The 22044-nt window shown below is 42.0% G+C and overlaps 2 protein-coding genes across 2 annotated transcripts in view; both read left to right on the forward strand.

Annotated features, from left to right (window-relative positions):
• The first annotated feature begins 1398 nt into the window (after nucleotides 1-1398).
• Nucleotides 1399-10834, forward strand: LOC124968978 (vomeronasal type-2 receptor 116-like). Its single transcript, XM_047531809.1, has 6 exons — nucleotides 1399-1430; nucleotides 1907-2198; nucleotides 2602-3387; nucleotides 4299-4526; nucleotides 5700-5823; nucleotides 9912-10834. The coding sequence occupies exons 1-6, from the start codon at nucleotides 1399-1401 to the stop codon at nucleotides 10832-10834; spliced, it is 2385 nt and encodes a 794-aa protein (XP_047387765.1).
• A 2583-nt stretch (nucleotides 10835-13417) lies between these two features.
• Nucleotides 13418-22044, forward strand: part of LOC124968980 (vomeronasal type-2 receptor 116-like) — a 29169-nt gene continuing 20542 nt past the window's right edge. The window contains exons 1-2 of the mRNA XM_047531810.1: nucleotides 13418-13441; nucleotides 15758-15870. Of these exons, the coding sequence (XP_047387766.1) occupies nucleotides 13418-13441; nucleotides 15758-15870 (137 nt within the window). The remainder of the gene's footprint in view (nucleotides 13442-15757; nucleotides 15871-22044) is intronic.

Raw genomic sequence — 22044 nt, forward strand, 5'->3', positions numbered from 1 at the left:
AAACATTTAAACTAAGCAAACACCAATCAATTCTAATCCAGCACAGCTACTTTAGGATCAGATAAATTCAGTAAGTACACCATGCACTATTAGGAATCAGATGGTCCATTCATAAAGGCTTTGACATTCAACTCATCAAAGAAATCATATTACTGAACTTATGTATCATTTTGAGAATAACCTCAAATAAACAAAAAGAAGGGAAAGAAAAAGAGAGAGGAAACAGAGTCAGAACAAGAAAGGGAGAGAAGCAAAAGGAGGAGGAGGTGGAGGTGGAGGGAGATTCACATGGTCTGGGAGCATATTTGTATGCAAGTTTTCACTAATGGGAGAAATTTGAACTGCTACAGTTAATCATTTTGACATTTTTTTCACATTTTAAAGGAAAAGGATGATAAAATTTTTAAATTGTTACAAAGCCAATGGTCTAATATTCTTTTATTTCTCATAACCCCAGCCTGTTCCCCACCCCTCATTTCCTACACAATTCAATGTTCCTCCATTCTCCCCTTACTCTCCCATGCCTATTATGTATCATCATCAACATTTGGGGCTTTTGGTTTTTGGGGGATTGGTTTATCTCACTTAGCATGATATTCTCCAACTCCATCCATTTACATGTAAATGCCATGTTTTTAATTCTTCTCTATGGCCGAGTAATATTCCATTATGTTTACATACCAAAATTTATTTATCCATTCATGTATTGAAGGGCATCTAGGATGTTTCCACCATCTAGTCATTGTGAATTGAGCTACTCTAAACATTGATGTGACTGTGTCACTATGGTGTGATTTAAGTCCTTTGGGTATAGACCAAGGAGTAGGAGAGCAGGGTCAAATTGTGGTTTCATTCCAAGTGTTCTAAGGAATCTCCATACTGCTTTCTAGAGTGACTGCTCCAAAATGCAATCCCACCAGCAATGTGTGAAACAATTGCAGATCTTGCAATCTTTCATGCTTCTCCAAAACGTTCCCATCTCTCCATGATTCCTTCTTCACTGATGTTATGCTGTTCATCCTGGTTTCTTGGTTCTTGATGGTAAATCATAAGGTTCTGATGGGGCAGAAGCGTAGGTAACTTCATGGCCAGCCTTGTCTGCAGCGTTGTTCTCAATCCACAGGCATCCTGGCTCTTTATTGGGTAATAAGCTTCTACCGACATTATGTTCCCCCATGGCTGTAAGTTAAGATAATAATGTTAGGTTGCATGAGGTACTTCCTAATGTATTAATATGAAAGGGCATTTTGGTTTGAGAATCAAAGACACATTAGAAAAACAAAATCTTCCTCAAAATTGCACTTTTATTACTAAATATAATTATCTTCCTCTATGTGAGTGGAATTTAGCAAGAGCCCATTGGAGACTAAGCCATGTGATTTTTGCCCACACTACAAAATGCTTGTCATGCAAGAACCAACTGTTTCCAGGTAGGCTGCAGTGATGGATGTTCAGCATTAAGACAATGTCCTGGCTTCAACTGCTGTATAACCTTATTCCAGGAAAAGGGAAGGCCAACTGACCACAAATACATCATATTTCACACTTATGCAGACCAGGAAGACCCAGATCATGGCATTAGAAGATCTCACGTCTTGTAAAGGCCTATTTACAAATCATGAAAGCACTGCCTTTGGTTTCTAAAGGCATGGCAGAGAGATAAAATGAAGTCGCTCTCTTTCTGTACATAAGAACCTGAAAATCATTCTGGATAGGACCACTTCATGATCTCTCCTAATCCTAATTACCTCCATAAGAATCCAGATCTAATTCAGTCCCATTAGACATGAGACTTCAACATGTTCATTTTGTGGACACACAGGCATTCAATTGATAAGTAATTTCAATGAATTGGAAGAGAATCAGGTCTGAGTCACCCCTAAGCATTCCTATTCCTTCTACGCAGGTCTAATGGGAAAAACTACAAGTTGGTGCTGGCCTTGGTTTTTGCCATTAAGGAGATCAACAGGAACCCCCATATTTTACCCAACATGTCTCTGGGATTTGATCTCTATACTATTCCAGACAATGAATCAAACATGTTGGAGAGTTTCTTCTTTTGGCTGTTGGGGCTGGAAAAGGTGATCCCTAATTACACCTGTAGAAGAGAAAGTAAGTCTGTAGCAGTGCTTCTAGGAACATCACGGAAAACATCTTCCCAGACTGGCCTACTCCTGGAACTCTACAAATTTCCACAGGTAACAGTGGATGGGAAGGGGGGAGATGAAACCATTCTCCTCTGGTGCCATTCTTGAGGGCCTGGGTATGGTTAAAGGAAGAGACACGATTTCATCAGTTTTCACTGTGTGTAATATCAAAGGTTAAATCCTCAGAGACTGGAAGGTGTATTCACATTTTGGTTTTTTGGAATAGAGAGCAGGATGAACAGGGGCAGACCAAGAAGTGGGTTGGAAATCTGAGGTTGTTCAGTCATTTTCCAAAAAGCTCTCAGGATGAGAGAGGTCTTTGAAAATGAGATGAACAAATTTCCTTGGTACAACTTCCACCTGTGGCTTCATATAATATCCCATTCAGGACTGGGACTGTGCTCTGTGACAATCCTTTCCTTCACATTGTTTCCAAATGTTCCTTTCCCTTCAGCTCACCTTTGGGCCTTTTGATCATGCTCTGAGTGACCCTGGCCAGTTTCCTTCTCTCTATCAGATGGCTCCCAGGGACACATCTCTGGCCCTTGGCATGGTCTCCTTACTGCTTCATTTCCACTGGACCTGGGTGGGGCTGCTCATCTCAGAAGACCAGAAAGGTATTCAGATTCTCTCAGACTTGAAGCAGGAGATGGAACAGAATGGAGTCTGTGCAGCCTTTGTGAAAGTGATCCCAGAGGACACTGAGTTCAATCTTCACTTGATCATTGAATCATCAGCCAATGTGGTCATTATTTACAGTGACAGTAATTTTTTGGAAGACTTAATGTTTGCTATAGGGCAATCTTTCATGACATGGAAAGTCTGGTTCACAAACTCACAATGGCTAGATCTCAGCAAGATGAAACATTTCATCTTAGGCTCTTCCCATGGGATGCTCATGTTTTCACACTACCATGGGGAGATTCCCGGGTTCGCAGAGTTCACCAGCACATTTAACCCTTCCAAATACCCAGAAGACATTTACCTTGCTAGGCTGTGGCATTTCTGTTTTGGATATTCGTATTCTAAACTGGACTGTAAAACTTTGGAGAACTGTCCACCAAATGCCTCATGGGAATGGATGCCTGAGTATGTTTTTGACATGTCCATAAGTGAGGAGAGTTATAACATATACAATGCCGTGTATGCTGTGGCCCACACCCTTCATGAGATGCTTCTTCAACATGTAGACACACCAAAAATGGGCAATGGAGAAGGGCTCCTGTTTTCCCCCTGGCAGGTAATATCCCTGCTACCTCATGACACACACCACTGCAAGGGATGTCCACAGAGAGCAAACAAAGTAGTTTAGGATCCTTTCTCCAAAGCACAAAGGAAACTGTACCTATTTCATGTGCAGGAGGTAAATATAGGCCTGTGTGGAAGTGGTCTTGAGGAAGGAGCCAGTGGCAAGGAAGGAATGGGTTCTACACCAACATCCAGGCTTGTGTTACACATGAGTCCTGTCCACCTGATATGTTCAACAGGATAAGTCCAGATTTTCCACATGCCTTTCTTAAAAAGAGGAGAATTCACTCTTGAAGTGTGTAAATCCAGCTCAGGACTCCCATGGACACTTTACATAAGTGAACACATTTCACACCACTTGAAGTATTCACCATATTATTTTGTAGACTCAGACTAATGATCACTGGGTTCAGGGAACTTTTAATGGGCAGTTAAGATTTGTCTAATTCAGAAACCCACAGATTACACACTTGTGATTAGTTAGGAGACTTCTTCTGAAATTATTCTAGAAACATATTCTTTAAATGTCTTTGAGCTATCATTTGTTCTACTCTATGATGCTTGTGATAAAGTTGCATCATACAATAGGGATTAGCTTGGCACAGTGTCACATTCCTGTACTCCAGTAGGTAGGGAGTTTGAGACAGGAGGATCTTGAGTTCAAAGCCAGCCTCAGCAACTCAATAAAGCTCACAGCAACTCTGTAAGACCATGTCTCTAAATCAAATACAAAAAGGCCTGGTGATGTGGTTCATTGGTTAAGTTGCCCTGGGTTCAAACCCCAGTACCAAAATAAATAAGTGAATAAAACAGGGATTAAAGACAGGTAGGGACTTTATCCAATTCACAGTTTCTGCCTTGACTCTGGAACATGCTTATTCATTCAATATTGTGTTTCTTCAGCTTCACCCCATCCTCAAGAAACTAAAATTTGAAAATATCGCTGGAGAACAAGTGACTTTGGATGAGAAAATGAAATTGGAAATAGAGTATGAAATTCACAGCTTTTGGAATTTTCCAGAAGGTCTTGCATATAAAGTGAAAGTGGGAAACTTTTCCCCATATGCTCCACGTGGCCAACAACTGTCTCTGCAGGAGGACCTGATTGAGTGGAGCATAGGATTTACACAGGTGAGTTGGGATCCACCACAATGCCTTGAGTCACACAAGAACAAACAAGATTTTATTCTGTATTGTATGCCACCAATTGCTCAGTCGTGAGCCAACAAAGAACACTTAGGAACTTCCATTTAAGGAATTTTCTTATAAACATTCTCTGAGGATGAAAATTGAACCCATTTATTTACTAACACGATTCTAAATATTCATACACTTCATGTCACAAAATATACAACACACCCGAAAACCAACACATATGGAGATATTACAGTTTGAATGTGAAGTGTTCCCCCAATGCCCTTGTGTTAATGCATGAGTTGAAATGATTTGATCATAAGAGCTATAGCCAAATCATTGAATAAAACCATTGCAAGGACTAATATTTGAGTGGATTACTGGCGGTAACAGTAGGCATGTGGAGTTTGGCAAGTGGAAATGGGTCACTGAGGACATGTCTATGGGATTATATACTCCCTGGCTCATCCTGCTCTATCTCTCTGTCTCTGTCTCTCTCTGTCTCTGTCTCTCTGTCTCTCTCTCTCTCTCTCTCTCTCTCTCTCTCTCTTTCATTCCCTCCCTCCCTCCTCCCCCCCTTCTTTCACCATGATGTTCTGTCTCACCTCAGACCCAGAGCAATGGAGTCATCCAACCATGAACTGAACTTCTGAAACTGTGAGCCCAAATAATCTTCTCCTACAATAAGTTGTTCTTGCCAAGTGTCTTGTCAAGTGCCAGGCATTGACTAACACAGGAGCAATGACCTATTTTCACTCAGTTTTGATGTTCAGTCCATGGTTAGACTCTGAAGAATGGACAAGGAACACGTACTTTCCAACATGATTCTAACTGTTCATATATTTCACAAACACAAACAGGGCAACTGTCTTACTTTCCATCCCTCTGATGCATTGCCTGACACACTCTGACTTACAAGAAGGAATGAGTTTCTTTTGGTTCAGTTTGGTGTGCTTCCATCTGTGTTCAGTTGGCCTCTTACTTTTGAGTCTGTAGCTGGAGAAGTACATCATGGTGAGAGTGTGTGGCACAGGAAGTCGCTGCCTTCATAGTGGCCAGGAAGTAGAGGGACACTGGATTGGGCCAGGATCCCAACATCCTCTCTGTACTTACTGGAGGAAAAGCCCAACAAGTCCAAGCAGTTTCCAACAACAATCTGATTTTCCTCAGACCCCTCGTTCTGTCTGCACTGAGACATGTGGTCCTGGATTTAGGAAATCCCCTCAGGAGGGAAAGGCTGCCTGTTGTTTCAATTGCCATCCCTGCCCGGAGAACGAGATTTCTAATGAGACAGGTAAGCACATGCCTTGTGGAGAGATTCACCTATCCTCCTTCATATTCCTCAGTCCACACAAGCAAAGGGAAGAGATCTGGAAGAGACTTGAGAGACAGAATTCTTCTTTCCATCAGGTAGGAATTGAATTGTTATTCACAATGGTATTTCTCCTTGAAATAGCACAACTCTATATACATTACACACTTGGCTACATCATTCTAAGCACACTGTGGGCATTGCTATCTCAAGAAGCCCCCTTCCACCATCCCACAGGAATGCCAGATTCATCTCCACCATGAAATTTAATGCACAATAGTCTTTGTCTCCTTTGAAAGTACGTTTAGATCACATTTTGGGTACACACCCTTCACACTCCTTGCACTGCTCCTAACACACAGCAGGTCTTCAGGTAGTCCCTGGTTTATCATGCAGATGGAACTGAGCGATAAAGAATGCGTTCAAACTGCCGAGAGTAGGTTTCATTCCCTGCTCTCCAGTAGTTCACAGGTGAGTGGGATACACAAGATATAATGATATGAATTCAAGGAAGAGTCAGAGGGCTGCACAGAAACCTAGCAGATGGACTCAGCTCTGTTCTCTGATTTTTGAAGTGCATTATGGGGTTCTTTACAGAGGCATTATTATTGTATCTGATGAGTGAGGGTGGAATACAATTTTTAGGATTAGTATAAATGAAAACAATAACACCTTTTACAGTCATGTAATATTCATGGACATTAAAAAAAACTCCTTCTGACTGAAACACAGAGAATGTGGGAATGTGGGTTGGAATGAGACAGAGACACATGACAGAAACTAAGATTGAAGATTATTGGTTACCACCTTGGTAAAGCTCGGATTTACAGTAACAAATGGCTAGAATTGGTCCACGCAGGGTTTTTCTAATTTCTTTGTGTGGTGTACGTGTAGTTTAGTATCCCAATATAATGGAATTTCCGTTTTTGATTAAAACTATATATTTCATTATTTTTAGAATTTCTCTGTGTATTGGCAAATAGTCTGTAATTATAGCTTAATCTAAGGCTTAAGAGAAACATGAGTATATTGAGACTGACAGTGGAGGATGCAATAGGGTCAGTTTGCATACTGCTCTATGCACATTTGTGCATGGGATGGTCAAGTCCATATTCCACACATACAGGCATGAAGAACAACATACCTGACAGTATGAGGACCACACACTTATGCATTAAGAAAAGCACCTCTCAGATAAGTGGAGCAGAAAAAGTGGATGGAGGAGGAGGAAGAGGACAGGGAAGGGAAGGAGAGTGAGCTGAATCTGATGGAACAGCCACATGTGCGTGCATGGAGGTGGTACGGTGGGTCCCTCCACCAGGTGTATTCACAAGATGCTAACTTTAAAAAAAACTGTGAACTGTAAATGGATTGAAGAGAGATCAGTGGAAGAGAGGGGGTGAGTTACAGGGGAAATTCTAGGGATTGAATTGAAATGGAGAATACTCCATGCTTCTGTGATAGGTCAGTGTGTGTCCTGGTGTTGTATATAATTAAAATAATTAAATGAAGCTGAAATGAATATGAAGGAATTTCAATAAATAAAACCAATAAACTTTTCAAAGGTCAGGAACTTAAAATTTTGATAGAACCAGGTGTGGAAGTCCCCACCTGCGATTGCAGTAGCTTAGGAGTTTGAAGCAGAAAGATCAGGTTCAAAGGAAGCCTCACCAACCTCTCCAAGTCCTAAGCTACTTAGTGAGACCCTGCCTCAAAATAAAATCTAAAAGGGCTGTGGATGTGGCTCAGTGGTTAAGTGCCCCTGAATTCAAACCCTAATACAAACACAGAAAAAATGTTTGTGAGAAACAGCAGGTATGCTATAACTGCTTTACCTAAAGTGTAAACTGTAAGAGATTGTTCAGAGCATCACTGTTTAATAGAAAACTTCTTTCTAAAGAAACACAAAAGAAAGAGGCAGATTTTTAAAACACAAAGAAATAGACCTTTAAACACACCGTAAGTTAAAGAAGAGATTTTGAGAAAGACTACAATGAGTCCAACAATGAAAATATTATTAATGAAACTCATAGGGTAGAAGTAAACCTCTGGTTAGAGAGGGATTTTAAACCCCCCATTGTAATTAGAAGCATGTTATTTATTATGTCTACTATTATCAGAAGGCTTGAAAAGCTACCTATGAAGCACTAATAATGAGGTAGAAAAGAAGCAACAAAGTAAATGCAGACAAAATAGAAGAAACATAGAAAAGAAAGACAGGATAAGCAGTCTACAGGAAAATACCTTTAAAACTGACAAACCATTAATGAAAGTAATCGACAAGGAAGAGTACAATGGCTAAAAGGAGGTCATTTTTATGGCTCTACAGAAAGTTTTCCTCATAAAAACATAGTATGAAAAGTTTCACATTGGTAGATTTGAAAATAAACATAAAATTCACAAGGTCAGTGAAGTCAACAGACTATACCAAGAAGGAACTAAACTTCCTAGGTGCTGGGCTGGTTCCATGGTGAGTCTTTCCAAGCTTGTGAGAGGCCCTGGGTTAGATCACCATCACTGTAATAAAAACAAACAAAAACACCAAACAATAATTATACATCTTGAAAATGTTCAAGCCATAATAGAATACTCCCACCATTTTTGAGGCCACCAGCCACTTCACTAGTGAAATTCATCAAAATTTCAAGAATGTAATAAAACTTATATTCTCAAACTTATTCTGAGAAGAGAAAGGGGACAATCCAATTCATTTCCTAGAATAACTGAATTTTGGTCCCCATATCTGAGAATGATATAACAAGAAAATCACTTTATAACTTTCAATCTTCCATTAAAGTCATGTGTCCTTTTCAAAATCAAGTTACATATTATAATTATAAGGAGGCTGTAAAATAAACAAATTTGGGTTTTGCAATTTAATTCAATATGCCAGTTTCTGAAAAAAGGGAAAAAAACAGTCTCATAAAGTGCAGAAAGACATGTAAAGATCATGGAAAACCAATCAAGATTAGAAATAAACAGAATAAACAGGTTTTCCTGACTTAGGAGTAGGTGGGCATCACCTTCATCATTAGAGGCATTTCCAGGGTCCAAAGGGAGCACTGTATGTTGCACCCAGGGTTGAAACCAGAACACGATGACATGCTGCTCATGACCCCTCCTATCCCACATTGTGCTAAGATCTTGGAAGTGCAACATGCCCATGAGAAATTGAAGGAAACACTTACTGGGAAGGAAGATAAAAGTCAGATATTATTTTCCTAAGATAGTATTGTATGAGCATAAAATCCAGTTAAATTGTTGAATTAGCCATCGAAGTTAGTGGTGACTGAACACAAGATCCATGGGCTGAAAATGATTGATTTTAGCATCCCAGTCCTAAGCCACTCACACATGGAATTTTAAAAAGATGACATTCACAAGTTCTTAAACTGTAGCATACCTGGAGATAAAGTAGTGGTTGCTTTTAAAGACTCTAACCAAAACCATACAAAAGCAACCAGAAAAACACTTAAAAACTGAAATGAGTGGGGTTTGAAAGCTATTCCTGACTGGATGGAATCAGTAGTGGACTGATGTCAGTACTCTCCAAATTGACCTACTGATAAAATGAAACTGAAGGCAAAAGGTTCACATTTGTGGTGAAAATTACAACTTGACTGAGGTGGGGAGAAGTTACTCTGCCACTTATCAAGTATTATTGACCATTTCTATTTCCCAGAAACCAAGCAAAGTGCACAACTGAAACAAGTGAGCACTATTTCTCATAACTGATGGCCATTGACTGAATAAACCTAGGCCATAGCTTATGGAGGTTGAACATAGAGAGATGAAATCTCTTAAGACATCTCTTAAAGTTCTGAGAATATAAAAATAAGGCACCATAATTAAAGTACAAAAATCAAGAGAAGAAATAATAGCTTGGTTTATGGCTTCATAAAGATGAAGAGTAAAAATCCATTTATTGCCTCAAGAGCATTCTTTACTCAGTGATTAAATCCACCTTAGACGACAGGTTGGCTAACACAGTCCAATGAGCTTCCCCAGAGAGGGCTATAGAGAAGAGAGACACTGAGCCTAGACTAAGGATATTTTGCATTCTTCCCCAGACATGGACCAGTGTGTGAAGTGTCCAGATCACCAGTATGCCAACACAGAGAGAAGCCAGTGTCTCCAAAGAACTGTGACCTTCCTGGATTATCAAGATCCCCTGGGCATGGCACTGGCCTGCACAGCTCTCTGCTTCTCTGTACTCACAGCTGCTATTCTTGGGGTCTTCATGAGGCACCAACACACTCCCATAGTCAAGGCCAACAACCGGGCTCTCAGCTACATCCTGCTCATCTCCCTCACCTTCTGTTTCCTTTGCTCCCTGCTCTTCATTGGCCGTCCCAACACAGCAACCTGCACCCTGCAGCCAATAGCATTTGGACTGGTGTTCACTGTTGCAGTTTCCACCGTCTTAGCCAAAACTCTCACTGTGATCCTGGCCTTCAAGGTCACTGCCCCAGGGAGAAGGATGAGGCGGTTGCTGGTGTCAGGGGCACCTAACTACATCATTCCCAGCTGCTCCCTGATCCAACTGACTCTCTGTGGAGTCTGGCTGGGCATCTCTCCTCCCTTTGTGGACTCAGACACACACTCTGAACAAGGCCACATCATCATCACCTGCAACAAGGGCTCAGTCACTGCCTTCTACTGTGGCCTGGGATACCTGGGCTCCCTGGCTCTGGGGACCTTCATGGTGGCCTTCCTGGCCAGGAAACTACCTGACACCTTCAATGAAGCCAAGTTCCTGACCTTCAGCATGCTGGTGTTCTGCAGTGTCTGGCTCACCTTCCTCCCTGTGTACCACAGCACCAAGGGCAAGGTCATGGTGGCCGTGGAGGTCTTCTCCATCCTGGCCTCCAGTGCTGGGCTCCTGGGCTGTATCTTTGCCCCCAAGTGCTATGTTATTTTATTAAAGCCACATAGTTGCTCCCTACGTGGGTTCAGAGATAAAACTCTTTGTTGGAGTCATAAGCCTTCTTGAGTTTTTTTGAAAATCAAGTGTCAGAACATAAATCTATATTCTCCCAAAAGATCGTGGATTTCTACATGAGATTTCTTCAATGAACCAACAATCCACATCTCTTTCTGCAGTAATGACAGTTGCCCTACCTGCATCTATCTTCTTTTATCATATAATTGCACTCAAAGTGATTTTTATTCACCAAATCTGCAATGCATCCTGCAGATCCTGCTCATCTGTGGCCTCCCACCTGCATGTTGGCTTCCTTTTGACCTCTTAACTGATTTTAGTCACACATAAATTGTTCTAAATTTCTCCAGGCAGTTTGCTGTATTTTAAATCCCTCTATGTGTTTCAGTGATTTCTTTCTATCAAATAAGTAATATATTTCATTTACTAAGTAGAGTACATTTTGGAAATGGTTAATATATTTCTTCTTATTTTTGTCTTCTCCAGTATCCTTGAGATCATTTTGCAGAATTTTTCTTTCATGTGTCCCTTAGAACTTTAGAGTCATTTTGTCACAGGTTGTAAGAAATATGATTCATTGTGGACTAGCAATTTATTGAATTCATACTTTCATATTTGAATCCAAATCATAGCAACAGTTAGTTTTTCTGACTGTAGGCAGATAAATACATCTTTCCATTGACCCTTTCTCTTTACCATTTACTCATAAAATACATGCATCTCCATGATTTGCTACAGTATATACAAATGTAGGTATTTATATATGTAACTATATTATATAAAATAAAGAACACCTCTATAATTCCTTGGCATAAATATGAATATCCTACATATTCTATAAATTAGTAGAGAAGAACATTTTTCTGTGCTAGATTTTCAGTTTCATTATGTTGTAAAAGGAAAGCATTCTTTCTTGTACCACACTTATATCACCTTCTTGTTTCCTAGATTTGGGTTGATGGATTGTTGTGTGTGTTTAGGCACATGAGCTTGTTGGCACCTTTATCTCATCTCTACCATTCATTATTCCCCTTCATCCTTTTTGTGCTTATATATACAATATGATGCCTAATAGTGTAGTGGATCATGGGATTCATCTACTTTAATATTCACTAGGAAAGTTGTCAAAATTTTTACCATAAAATATCATGTACATGTTACACTTTGTGGCATATCCTTTATCCAATGAAAACTTGTTCTTCCATTAAAAGTTGATCAGAATTTATTAAAATTTGATAGAATGGTTTCCTGGTTTCCTTGATACAATTTTTCTCCTACACCTCTCAATTTTATGAATTTCATTGATAATTACGACTCTTTGCTCCTGAGTAAAGACATGGTTTCTCATGTGGTGCGGTTTCTTCATGAGATGATCTATTTTTCATGTACATATTTGCACCCACTGAGAATAATCAATCATCATTTCCTTTTGTTGTACCATCCTTTTTGGATTTCTCAGAATACCTATTCAGAAGAGTGTTTCTTCTATCTTGGCAAAAGAATCTCCTGTGGACAAAGTATGGGACGAGTTCATTAATCAAAGCCTTGATAATTCAGGAAACAAGAGCTGAAGAGAGTGACAAACGGGGAGGTGGGGTTGGCAAAGTGGGGGGAAAAATCGACATGAGACTGAAGCAAACAGTTGGATAGACATGACAGCTGTCACTCTAGGTTTAGTACAAAGACAGATCCAGTGATATCCCATAAAATATATCATACATTTAAGATGAGAACATCCAGTTTATATGAATTACAAGTAATGGGAACCCAAACGTAAATTGAATCTATTCATGTCTATAAATTGCAGTGTCTCCTGTCCAAAACAGAAAATTCATTGTCTTTCTTGTGCAGATTCAATCACATGCTCATTTAGGACCTCTTCACTGCACCAGGCAGAACAGTATCAGATAAGGTGAAGAGTCCCCATGCCTGGACCAAGCACTGTGATTAACCACACCTAAACTCCACGTGTGCTACAGTGAGAAAAAGTAATTCACGCTCACATACCTGGTTATTGAAAGAGTAAGAAGAGAATGATAGGCTTTGACAGACAGCTGTAATTATCCACAGTACCCATGTTGTCCTCAGAGGACTTATCCACAATGTTCACCACATGTGGAATGGCCCTGAATGACATCACACTGTGCTCTGCATGTGTTGGCTTTGTGTTTCAACCAAGAAAGATCATTGGCACTCACCATGGTGGCACACACACGTAATCCCAGAGATGCTGAGGCAGGAGAACCTCATTGAGGGGCCAGCCTTACAATTGAGGAAGACTTTGTCTCAGAATTTAAAAAAATAAAAAGTCTGAGATGAGGAACCTTGGTGGAAATTCCCTGGGTTCACACTCCAGTACCAGAAAGAAGGAAAAAAGACAATTTTCACTCCTGAATCTTCCCACAGTGGAAAGAGATTAAAAACTAAAAGACATGAAAGAAGCAATGTGAAATAGCAAGTGGTTCACAATTCAGGAGAAAATACTCTCAATACAAGAAACTGAAAATGACTCATGTAAACCATTAAACATTGGATTCCTAGGTGGATTTTAGATGTGAACATTTTATGAAAGATGACACAAAAATGACCAAAACACATAAAACTTGTTGAAAATTTTTAAAACAGAAATGAGACATGTCTTTTGATGTCCTAGAAGAGGTAACAGTGACCTCTACTTGGATCGTGTTCATTTATTGGAAGCCTCGTCTTTAATGGGGCAATTTTTGAAGGGGCTTCATGAGGAACACTTGGGACAGGTGTCACAGCCCTCATAAATGGACTAAGGCCATGGAATAATCAGGTTTTCCTCAGTGAGACAAAATGTCTGAGGAAAAAGAAATTAAAGGAGGAGTAATTTGTTTTTGCTCAGGTCCAATAAGTGTCAGCCCGGGGTCAGCTGGTGCCTTTATTTCGTGTGATGAGGCAGAAAGATGCGGCAGGGCTCAGCTGCTCACCTCACAGCAGGCAGGAATAAAATGGATCTGGTGACAAGACATACCCTCGCAGGTTGTGCCACCAGTCACTTACATTCTCCAATTGCTCCAGCATCCCAGAGTTCCCCAACCTCCCCATAGGACCACCAACTGAGGAGCAGCCTTCAACACAGGAGGCCAAAGGGACATTCAATATCTCAAACACAGTTCTCTGCCCCTGGACCCAAAAGACTCATGCCCTTCTCACACTGAAAATTTGCAGTCACTCCATCATGCAGAGTCTCCCCAAAGTCTTAACATTCCAGAATTGTTCAAATGTCCAAATCCAAAGACTGCTCTGAGCCTCAGGAATCCTTAGCTGTGAGCTCCTACAACATTTTGAGAAGTTGCCTGTCTCCAACATACAATGTCAATGTGATAAACATTCCATTCCTAAAGGAAACCACACAATATCAAGACAGCATTAGCCCAGAGCAAGGCCGAAACCCAGCAGAGCAAACATTCAAACTTTTCCCTGCAATTCTGGCATCCAGAGCATGTGGTGGTGGAATGTTGAACTGAAAGGTCTTGATTAGCTCTGACCCTATAGGCTTCCTGACTGAAACTCATGTGGTCATTCCCTTGAGTTGGCTCTGCTTGTTGTCTGTGGCTATTCTCAGCAGCAGTTCCACATTCCTGGTATCTCTTAACTTCCTGGGATCTCCACTTCAATATTAGCTCACTCACATCTTCATGCATTACCCTCTCAGGATACACTTCAGAGGGGAGAAATCAGAATTCCAGGAAAAGAGTCAATCCAAGAGGTAGAGGCCTATGGTTAATGAGGTGTCCTGAAGAAAGGCTGCCAGAAGCAGAGGGAACTGACCCTGTTCCCAGCACCAGTGTTTCCTACAATTTCATGTTACAACCAGGCCTTGTTCTGCCATCACACTGCCCCTCTCAGACCAAGCCCGTGGCCCTACAATGGCATGACTTCCTTAGGGACCCATGACAATGTGAGCAGACTAGTCCACACCCTGGCTCAGTGGCCTGCAGACCCCAGAGCCCTGCAGTAGGAATCAGGTTCTTCCTGGGAGGTGGAATAGGCAGTGTATACATGAACTTCAGGTGGCTTCCCAGCTCCATCCTGTTCTCTGACATCAGCCTCCATGATGGAGGAGCCAAAGGCACAGGGTGATACATTGATTCATGGGAAGTGGGGTAAGGAGTGAGTCCAGTATTAGTCCCAAATATGCAACTTAGTTCCTGCCCTGGTACTGAGGCCCTGGCTTGGACCTTCTGGACTCAGCATGAGAACTGGCTCCACAGGCAATGAGGAACACACACCCTCAAGGAGTTCTGCACATGGGAGTGGTGTGCAGACATGGTGGGCCACACAGGGGATGTCCCATGGCTGCCCTGGACACTGGGTATTGAGGCAGCCCCTCCCCATCATGAGCACTGTGAACAGGATGCCTGAGTGTTTCTGAGTGTTTGAGCCCTGCCTGGCATGTGCCCTCCCCGACCTTTCACCTCACATCTTGCTTTGCCTCCTCTGGGGAAATCCACTTTCATCATTTCAACAGCAGGTGGTGCAAAGTGTCCTCGACCCGGGCTTGGACCAAGTGTACCCAAGAGGAATTTGTCCCTGGACCTTGCTCTCTGTGGACCTGGATGAAATCTTATCACCTGGGGTGGAGAGGATGACACTCACACGTGTTTTCCATCCTGTGCTTTTCCCGGGTGAGAACCTCAGATGCAGAGCCCCAGGGCAGTAAGTGTTTCAGGTTCCTCCAGGGAAGTGGTGGAGGCAGGGAAGCCAGGAGTCGGGGCAGGAACCTGGCCTCTCCAGCCCACAGCATAAGGAGCCCTCAGAGATGCAGGTGCACCTGCCCCTGGGTGTATGTCCAACTCGCTGACCTCCCTGAACTGCAGGTCCCTCAGCTGGGCTCAGTGCTTTACAGACACATCTGAGATGTTGGTCTTGGTTTGTGTCTCCTTGGTCCTGAAGCTTCCCCTCCTCACCTGCTCTTCCACCACTCCCCAATGCTTTTTGAGAAAGAAACACAAGGTGTCCAAGGACGGGGACATGGTGATCGGGGGCTTCTTCCCCCTGTACACATACCAGAACACGGAGGACACCCGAGGGCCCGGCCAGCCCATCCTCTCCATGCAGTAAGTGCTCTTTACACTTCTTCTCTTTCTGGGTGATTGTAGGGATGAGTAATGCTGAGGAGTCTGGAAGGACAGAGCCATGCCCTCCTGTCCTGTTCTTCCTAACCCAAAGCTCAGGATCCACCAGGAATTTTTCATTTCTTGCTGAATCCTTTCCCCCTTTGGTTTTCTTCCTGTTAACTCCTTCTTTTCATGTCTGGAGGTGAGAGAGATGGCAGTCTCCTCCTTGGTTCATCGTCTCTGTCCCTCATGAGAGTGCCAGGGCATGGCATCAAGTGACATCCCTTAGAAAAGCAGCCCAAGCCAGGACCTGGGTTCAGCACTAAGACACTGCCACACACAGTTACTTCCCCGGAGATGAGGGTCTGCTGAAGTTTCTTCCCCAGCATATAATTCCTAACTCCCTACAGGGGACACTGCAATTCATTCCCTGTCCCCTCGGGCAGACTTCCTGCTCTGGATGATTGTTTCAAATCATTTCCATAACATATTTCATGCTGGGTGCTCCTTGCCTCCTGGAACTGGAAATCAGTCCAGCAATGAGACACACACCATCAGTGAGATTTTCATCTGTTCCAATTTGATTCTGCTTCACTTGGACATGCAACCCTCAGGGTTGGGGTCTTATCAATGTCACTGATAATGTAGTTAGATACTGATTTACAAATGAATGAAGCAGAATTTCAGGAATGTCCCAGATACACTTATGAATGTGCTAACGTACACACTTAGATCCCAGGCGGCTGCTGGTTGTGAATCTGAGTTAGATCGGGTCTGTAGGACATGAGAGTTGAATCACCACTGCTCTGTCCTGAATCCCCTGGGTATTAACAAAGAGGATAATCAGGAGTGACACTTGTCAAGAAAGGCAACATAGACTCTTCAAGAGGGGCCATCTTCACAGGTGTAGGGACACTGCAGAAATTTCCCAGCCAGGGAGGGGTCAGGCCAACTCTGAATACACTTAGGGAGATTGGGATTCACAGCCCAGGAGCAGGGCCAGAGTCAGTGGATAGAGAATGACCAAGGGGAGCAGGAGAGAGGAGACCCTGGGTAAGTGGAAGGACATCGGTGTGTGTTGGGAGCTGGGCAGGGTGAGCAGACAGCACCTCAGGTGCTGGAGGATGAGGAACTGACAGGATACTGGGAAAGGCCAGCAGTCCAAGGTGGCTCAGCCAACATGACCAGATTCTTGCTGAAAGGAAGAGTGAGGACATTACGGCCTAGCTGGACAAGACTTCAGGGAGGACGGTAGAACTTGACCCAAGGGCAAACCTTTGTCAGGACTGAAGGCAGGGAGTGTCACATGTCCCCACAGCCCAGGACCCTGATGCTGGAGGGAGACTTGGTCTCTCTCCCTAGGAGACGAGGTGAGGCCACCTCGCTCTGTCCCCTGCTCTCCACTCTCAGCAGCTCAGAGTCCAGTGAGCCTCAGCTGGTGGCTCTCTCACACCAGAGCCTGCAAACCTGTGCCTAAAGGAGCCTCGTGCCACCATGTGACATTCATGGCCCGCTGAGGTGACCTAGTGCAGGAGTTAGGGGCCCAGGAGACAGCTGTTGTATCTCCTAAAATCAGAGGGAAAGAAATGAGATTGAGGACGTAAACCTGCTTCCATACATGATTAGCATGCTTCTCTTTATCAGCACCATGGCAAAACCCAACTATTCTACCTTTTAAAGAAGGAAGAGGGTCCTGTGCACAAGAGCCTCAGACCCACAGGTGTCCTAGCCTGGCCGGGCCAAGGGCTGTACTTTTCTTCACATAAATACATTGCAAAGGTGGGATTATTGTCTCAATCCCTCTTTAACCAGCCTCTTTTCTCTCCATAAAAAAAATATCAGAAGTATGTTTGCAAAGATGTAAACTCTTGTGTTCTTGGGTAAGGCCTGTGTAATGCTGTCTATCACACAGGGCTAGCAAAATGCTGTTTTCAGGACAGTGTTTGGATGTTCCTGATTTCCCACTTTCTTTTGTTTCATTTTCTGTCATTAGGTAGACAGCAGAGGGACACATGGGGTTTTGGAATATTTAATGAATAAAGTCATTTTCATTGGTTCTTTTTAGTTGCACATGACAGTTAATCCATTTTGACAGTTCTACCAGCAGGTCTTGTTGAGTGCAGATCCAGCACCTCTCCTTCTCCTAACCTCCCTGACCCCTGCCCCTCCCTCTGTTGATCTTCTGCCATTTACCCATAGTCATTAAAAAATCAATTTCTTGATAGATTCTTCTGCATATATCTGAAAAGTCTAATTAAAGTAAATGTATGTGTGGATGTAAAACAGCTGGGTACAAAGCTATATTTTGTTTTTATTTTGCATTGATAAATCATAATTCTATATTTTGAAGGAATAAAAAGTGATGTTTGATATATGTATATAATGGGGGATGATCAAATCAAACTAGATAATATATTCCTCACCAAAAATAATCATCTTTTTTGGTGAAGATTATTTGAAAATAGTAATAGATTTTGCTATTACTGGAGTGGTCTCAATGACCACATCACTAGGCCTTCAGAAGACCACATTTTCCTTCATATTTAATTAAAAAATGGGGTCCAAATTTGACATGTACAAATGTTTTCTCATTGATCAATTTTACAATTATTTATTAGTGGTTGTACTGGTCCTACTTATAATGCCTCTGAAGCATTCAATGGCTTGCTCTTTGCTGACTTATCTATTTCAGGGTAAGCATTTTCTTTTAAAGAACATTGTGCATTTCCAGGAGAACCCATGTTTGGTTGTGAAGTACTCTGGGGCTTGTTGCTTCTCTAAGTGTTTGTGTGTGCTGCGTCTAAAGGAGAAAAGCACTTGAACATTCAGGCAGTGTGGAGTCTCACCATCTTTCATTTCCTTCTTTCTGCCCTTCAGCCAAGGTCCCCAGTGTGCAAGTTCATGAACAAACACGAGTTAATTCCAGTACTTTACTTCCCTTCACATGCAAGTCAACACACATCACAGATGAGTCAATAAACTTACCTTTATATTCCACAATTATTTGTTTTCTCCATCGAGGAGGTATTTTATTATTTCTCTACTGATTTTAATAGAATCATAGTGATGCACAACACAAACATATACCCAGATCACTCCTCTCTTTTCTCTTTTATCCTGTTTGTGTGTCTGCATCTTCTGGTACGTTGCCATCGTCTTTAAACTACTCTAGTTACTTAGCAATGAATATTAATGGTCTGCAAGTCACCTCATTCCATATTACTCTGAATTCTTTTCACTCATTTTCTAAATTTTTCCATATTACTGAAATATCTCTCAATTAATTTTGTCATCACTATTTTTAAAAAATTCTTGCCACTTTGGATTTGCTTTGAATTTGGTAGCACTTGGGGGAATGTTGATATATATTCGATGTTGCTATTAATGTGCTTTCTTATTCTTTAGTAGAATTTTACATATTCCCCCAAGGCGACTGCTGTTTGTCACCTGTAACACTTTACATAGTTGCTGTTATTTTGAAAATTCATTGGCAAGCGGTATTTATTATGTGCTTGGATGGACACTACATTTTTTTATTGGTTATACTGACTCTTCAGCAGGCATTTTCCAGGTGAATAAATACTGCTACCTTTCCCTTTCTTCCACCCTTCTTTGCAGTGCTTTCAATGGCATATCAAGTAGCTTAGGAATCCCAGTCAAGAGCAAACAATTCTGGTGCTAATAGAAACCATCCTCTGGCTTCATGAAATGTGCAGGGCAGGCTGTTGAAGTTCTCATACCACCACAGCAGGAGGAGCCACTGCTGCACCCACAGCGTGGAGTGTGGTGCTCACAGTGTCAGGTCTGCCCAGGGCGTGGAGCCTGCCTTGCAGAGCACCCTGCAGGGGGTCTGCCTCAGCCATGGCCTTCCTGTGGTTGTGACTCAGCGCACATGCCAAGAGGGTGTATTTAAAAGAGGTTCAGATTTGATTATGCTTCATGTTGATGTTATGTACGTTTATGGGGTGTGATGTGGCATTGTGACATGTGAGTTCATCATGGAGTGATCATACGAGCTAATCAACTTATCTGTCGTCTCAGCCACCACCCCGCTCCCCGACACAGATGCACTAGGACATGGCTACAGTCTTTTATTTTGTGAAAATAATGTTAAGGAAATGTCTTCTGACAAAGCTAATTTCTTTACTCAGAAATGGATGTTTAGTTTTATAAAATGCTTTGTATGCCTTGATGAATGTGGTTTTTTACTGTGTGGGTTTTATTTTTGTTTTTGCCTTGCAGAAATATCGAGACATTAAATGTAAGGATTTGAAAAGATTATCTAATATTCCATTTGGAATAATTCTTTGCTCATATTTTTCTGTTGGATATTTGTAACAAGTGCAGGGGAGATTTTAAAATACAGACATGTGTCTTCTTTTTCTGTTTTCTGTGTTATTTAAGAGTTTTCTGGTGTAGTGACTATCTATTCCTGAGTGGCAGATATGACTTATCTGTGACTCCATTCAGGCCTGGTGTGTATTGGGTTGTGCATTTCATGAAGCACACCTTGTAGCAGTATCTGCGTAATGTTCTTGAGTTCATATTTCAGTATGTTCAGGTTACTACAGTTTCATTTGAAAAAAGAAAAAAAAAAACCCAGCCTTTTCCTGCAGTCAAAGGAGTGACTTTCCAATGGCCTGCATGCCTCCACTCATGAGTTCTCCCTACTATGGAATGCTGACACTCTTCCTGCAGCAGGCTTCCTCCTCTGATTGACCCCTTCTGTCTATCTGTGGACCTTTTCAAGGAGCCAGATCTGCTGACTATTTTCTGTTGGACCTGTTGCCCCTCATTTCCCCTCAGTCTTCTGTCATCTCTGCTCCTTCATTCTCAACTACTTCAGACATGTTCTCCGTCTCTTTCACTCATGTTGAATTCATATGCTTGTGTTCTTTTTATCTTCCACTCAAGAAACTTAAAGCTGAGGTCCCCTCTCTGCAACCCAATGTCCTCATGTGCCTCAGGCCTCCCCTCCCTCTCTGTCTCCGCTCCTTGTGATGGCTTTTTAACCACGTGTTTCATTTCCTTTCAAAATCATTTCATCAAAATGATCTTCGTTTTGTCTATTGACCAGCTAAAAATATTTTCAATCTTCAATGAGAAGTTTCCTTAGTGTGTGGTTTAGCACCCTGCATTTCAAATGTGCTTGCTCACTGAATTTCTGTGCTGACCCAAGATCTCTCTCTCCCGGGCTGGATTAACCTGCTGAGCCATGAGGTGGGCTCCTTGCTCCATGGAATGCTCTATAAGTGACAAAGTGTGCTGCTGAAGACCCAGAAGTGGTGAGCCACCAACCAGGGATTAAAACCTCCCAAACTGTAAACCAAAGTGAACATTTTCTCTTTTTACATTGTATTTTACCAAGTATTTTGGACAGTACTGACTGACACTGGCATCAAACTTGAGACCCATAAATAGACACCAGTTTGTTGGGCAGGGCTTAATTTGTAATTTATTATATGTTTCTGGTAAAAACATAATACATAAACATTAACAATATACAGGACCTCAGTATTGGCATTTTCAGTCAAAACCTTAGAGTCTGTGATGACTTGTCTGAACATAGCTATGGTTAGGTTCATTTAAATTAATATTTCCTAATGTTTTGTCTTACTTATAAAACTATATGTGTGCTTATTATTTTCAATTTCTGGTAATTTTGTTTTCCTTAATACTTTTCACCTGAGATAAATGCATATGAGCATTCACATAAATTTAGTAAGTATTTTCAGTTGTGGCTATGCTGTGAGCATTTGTGTCTGTTATGAGTTACCAAAAGCTCAGTCCTTGTCCCCAATGTCAATTCAATAATGTGGACACAGTTTAGAAAGGAAAAAGAAGGCGCACTGCTTTCCTAGCAAAGGAGAAGCAAAGGGACTCCTGTCCCAGAGGCTGTGATTCTGCCCATCAGGGAGAACAGAGGGTTTTTAAAGAAGATATTCATTCCAGGTGTTCCCTGGGGGTGGGGTGGGAGAACTTGCCATCCCTGAAATCTGAAGTCCCTGTGGTGAAGGGACTTCATCCCTGTCTGAAGTCTGAAGTACTTGGTCCTTGTGGTGGGTGTGTGCTCAAGGACAGGTAACTCAGTCTAGGATGGGAAAAAGCAATCCCGTTCCCCTCCCTCAGGTTGGGGAGGAGGAGAGAGAAGAGGAGAAGAAAGCATGTCCATTT

The sequence above is a fragment of the Sciurus carolinensis genome, chromosome 17 (genome assembly GCF_902686445.1).
Source record: "Sciurus carolinensis chromosome 17, mSciCar1.2, whole genome shotgun sequence".
NCBI classification, from domain to species: Eukaryota; Metazoa; Chordata; class Mammalia; order Rodentia; family Sciuridae; genus Sciurus; species Sciurus carolinensis.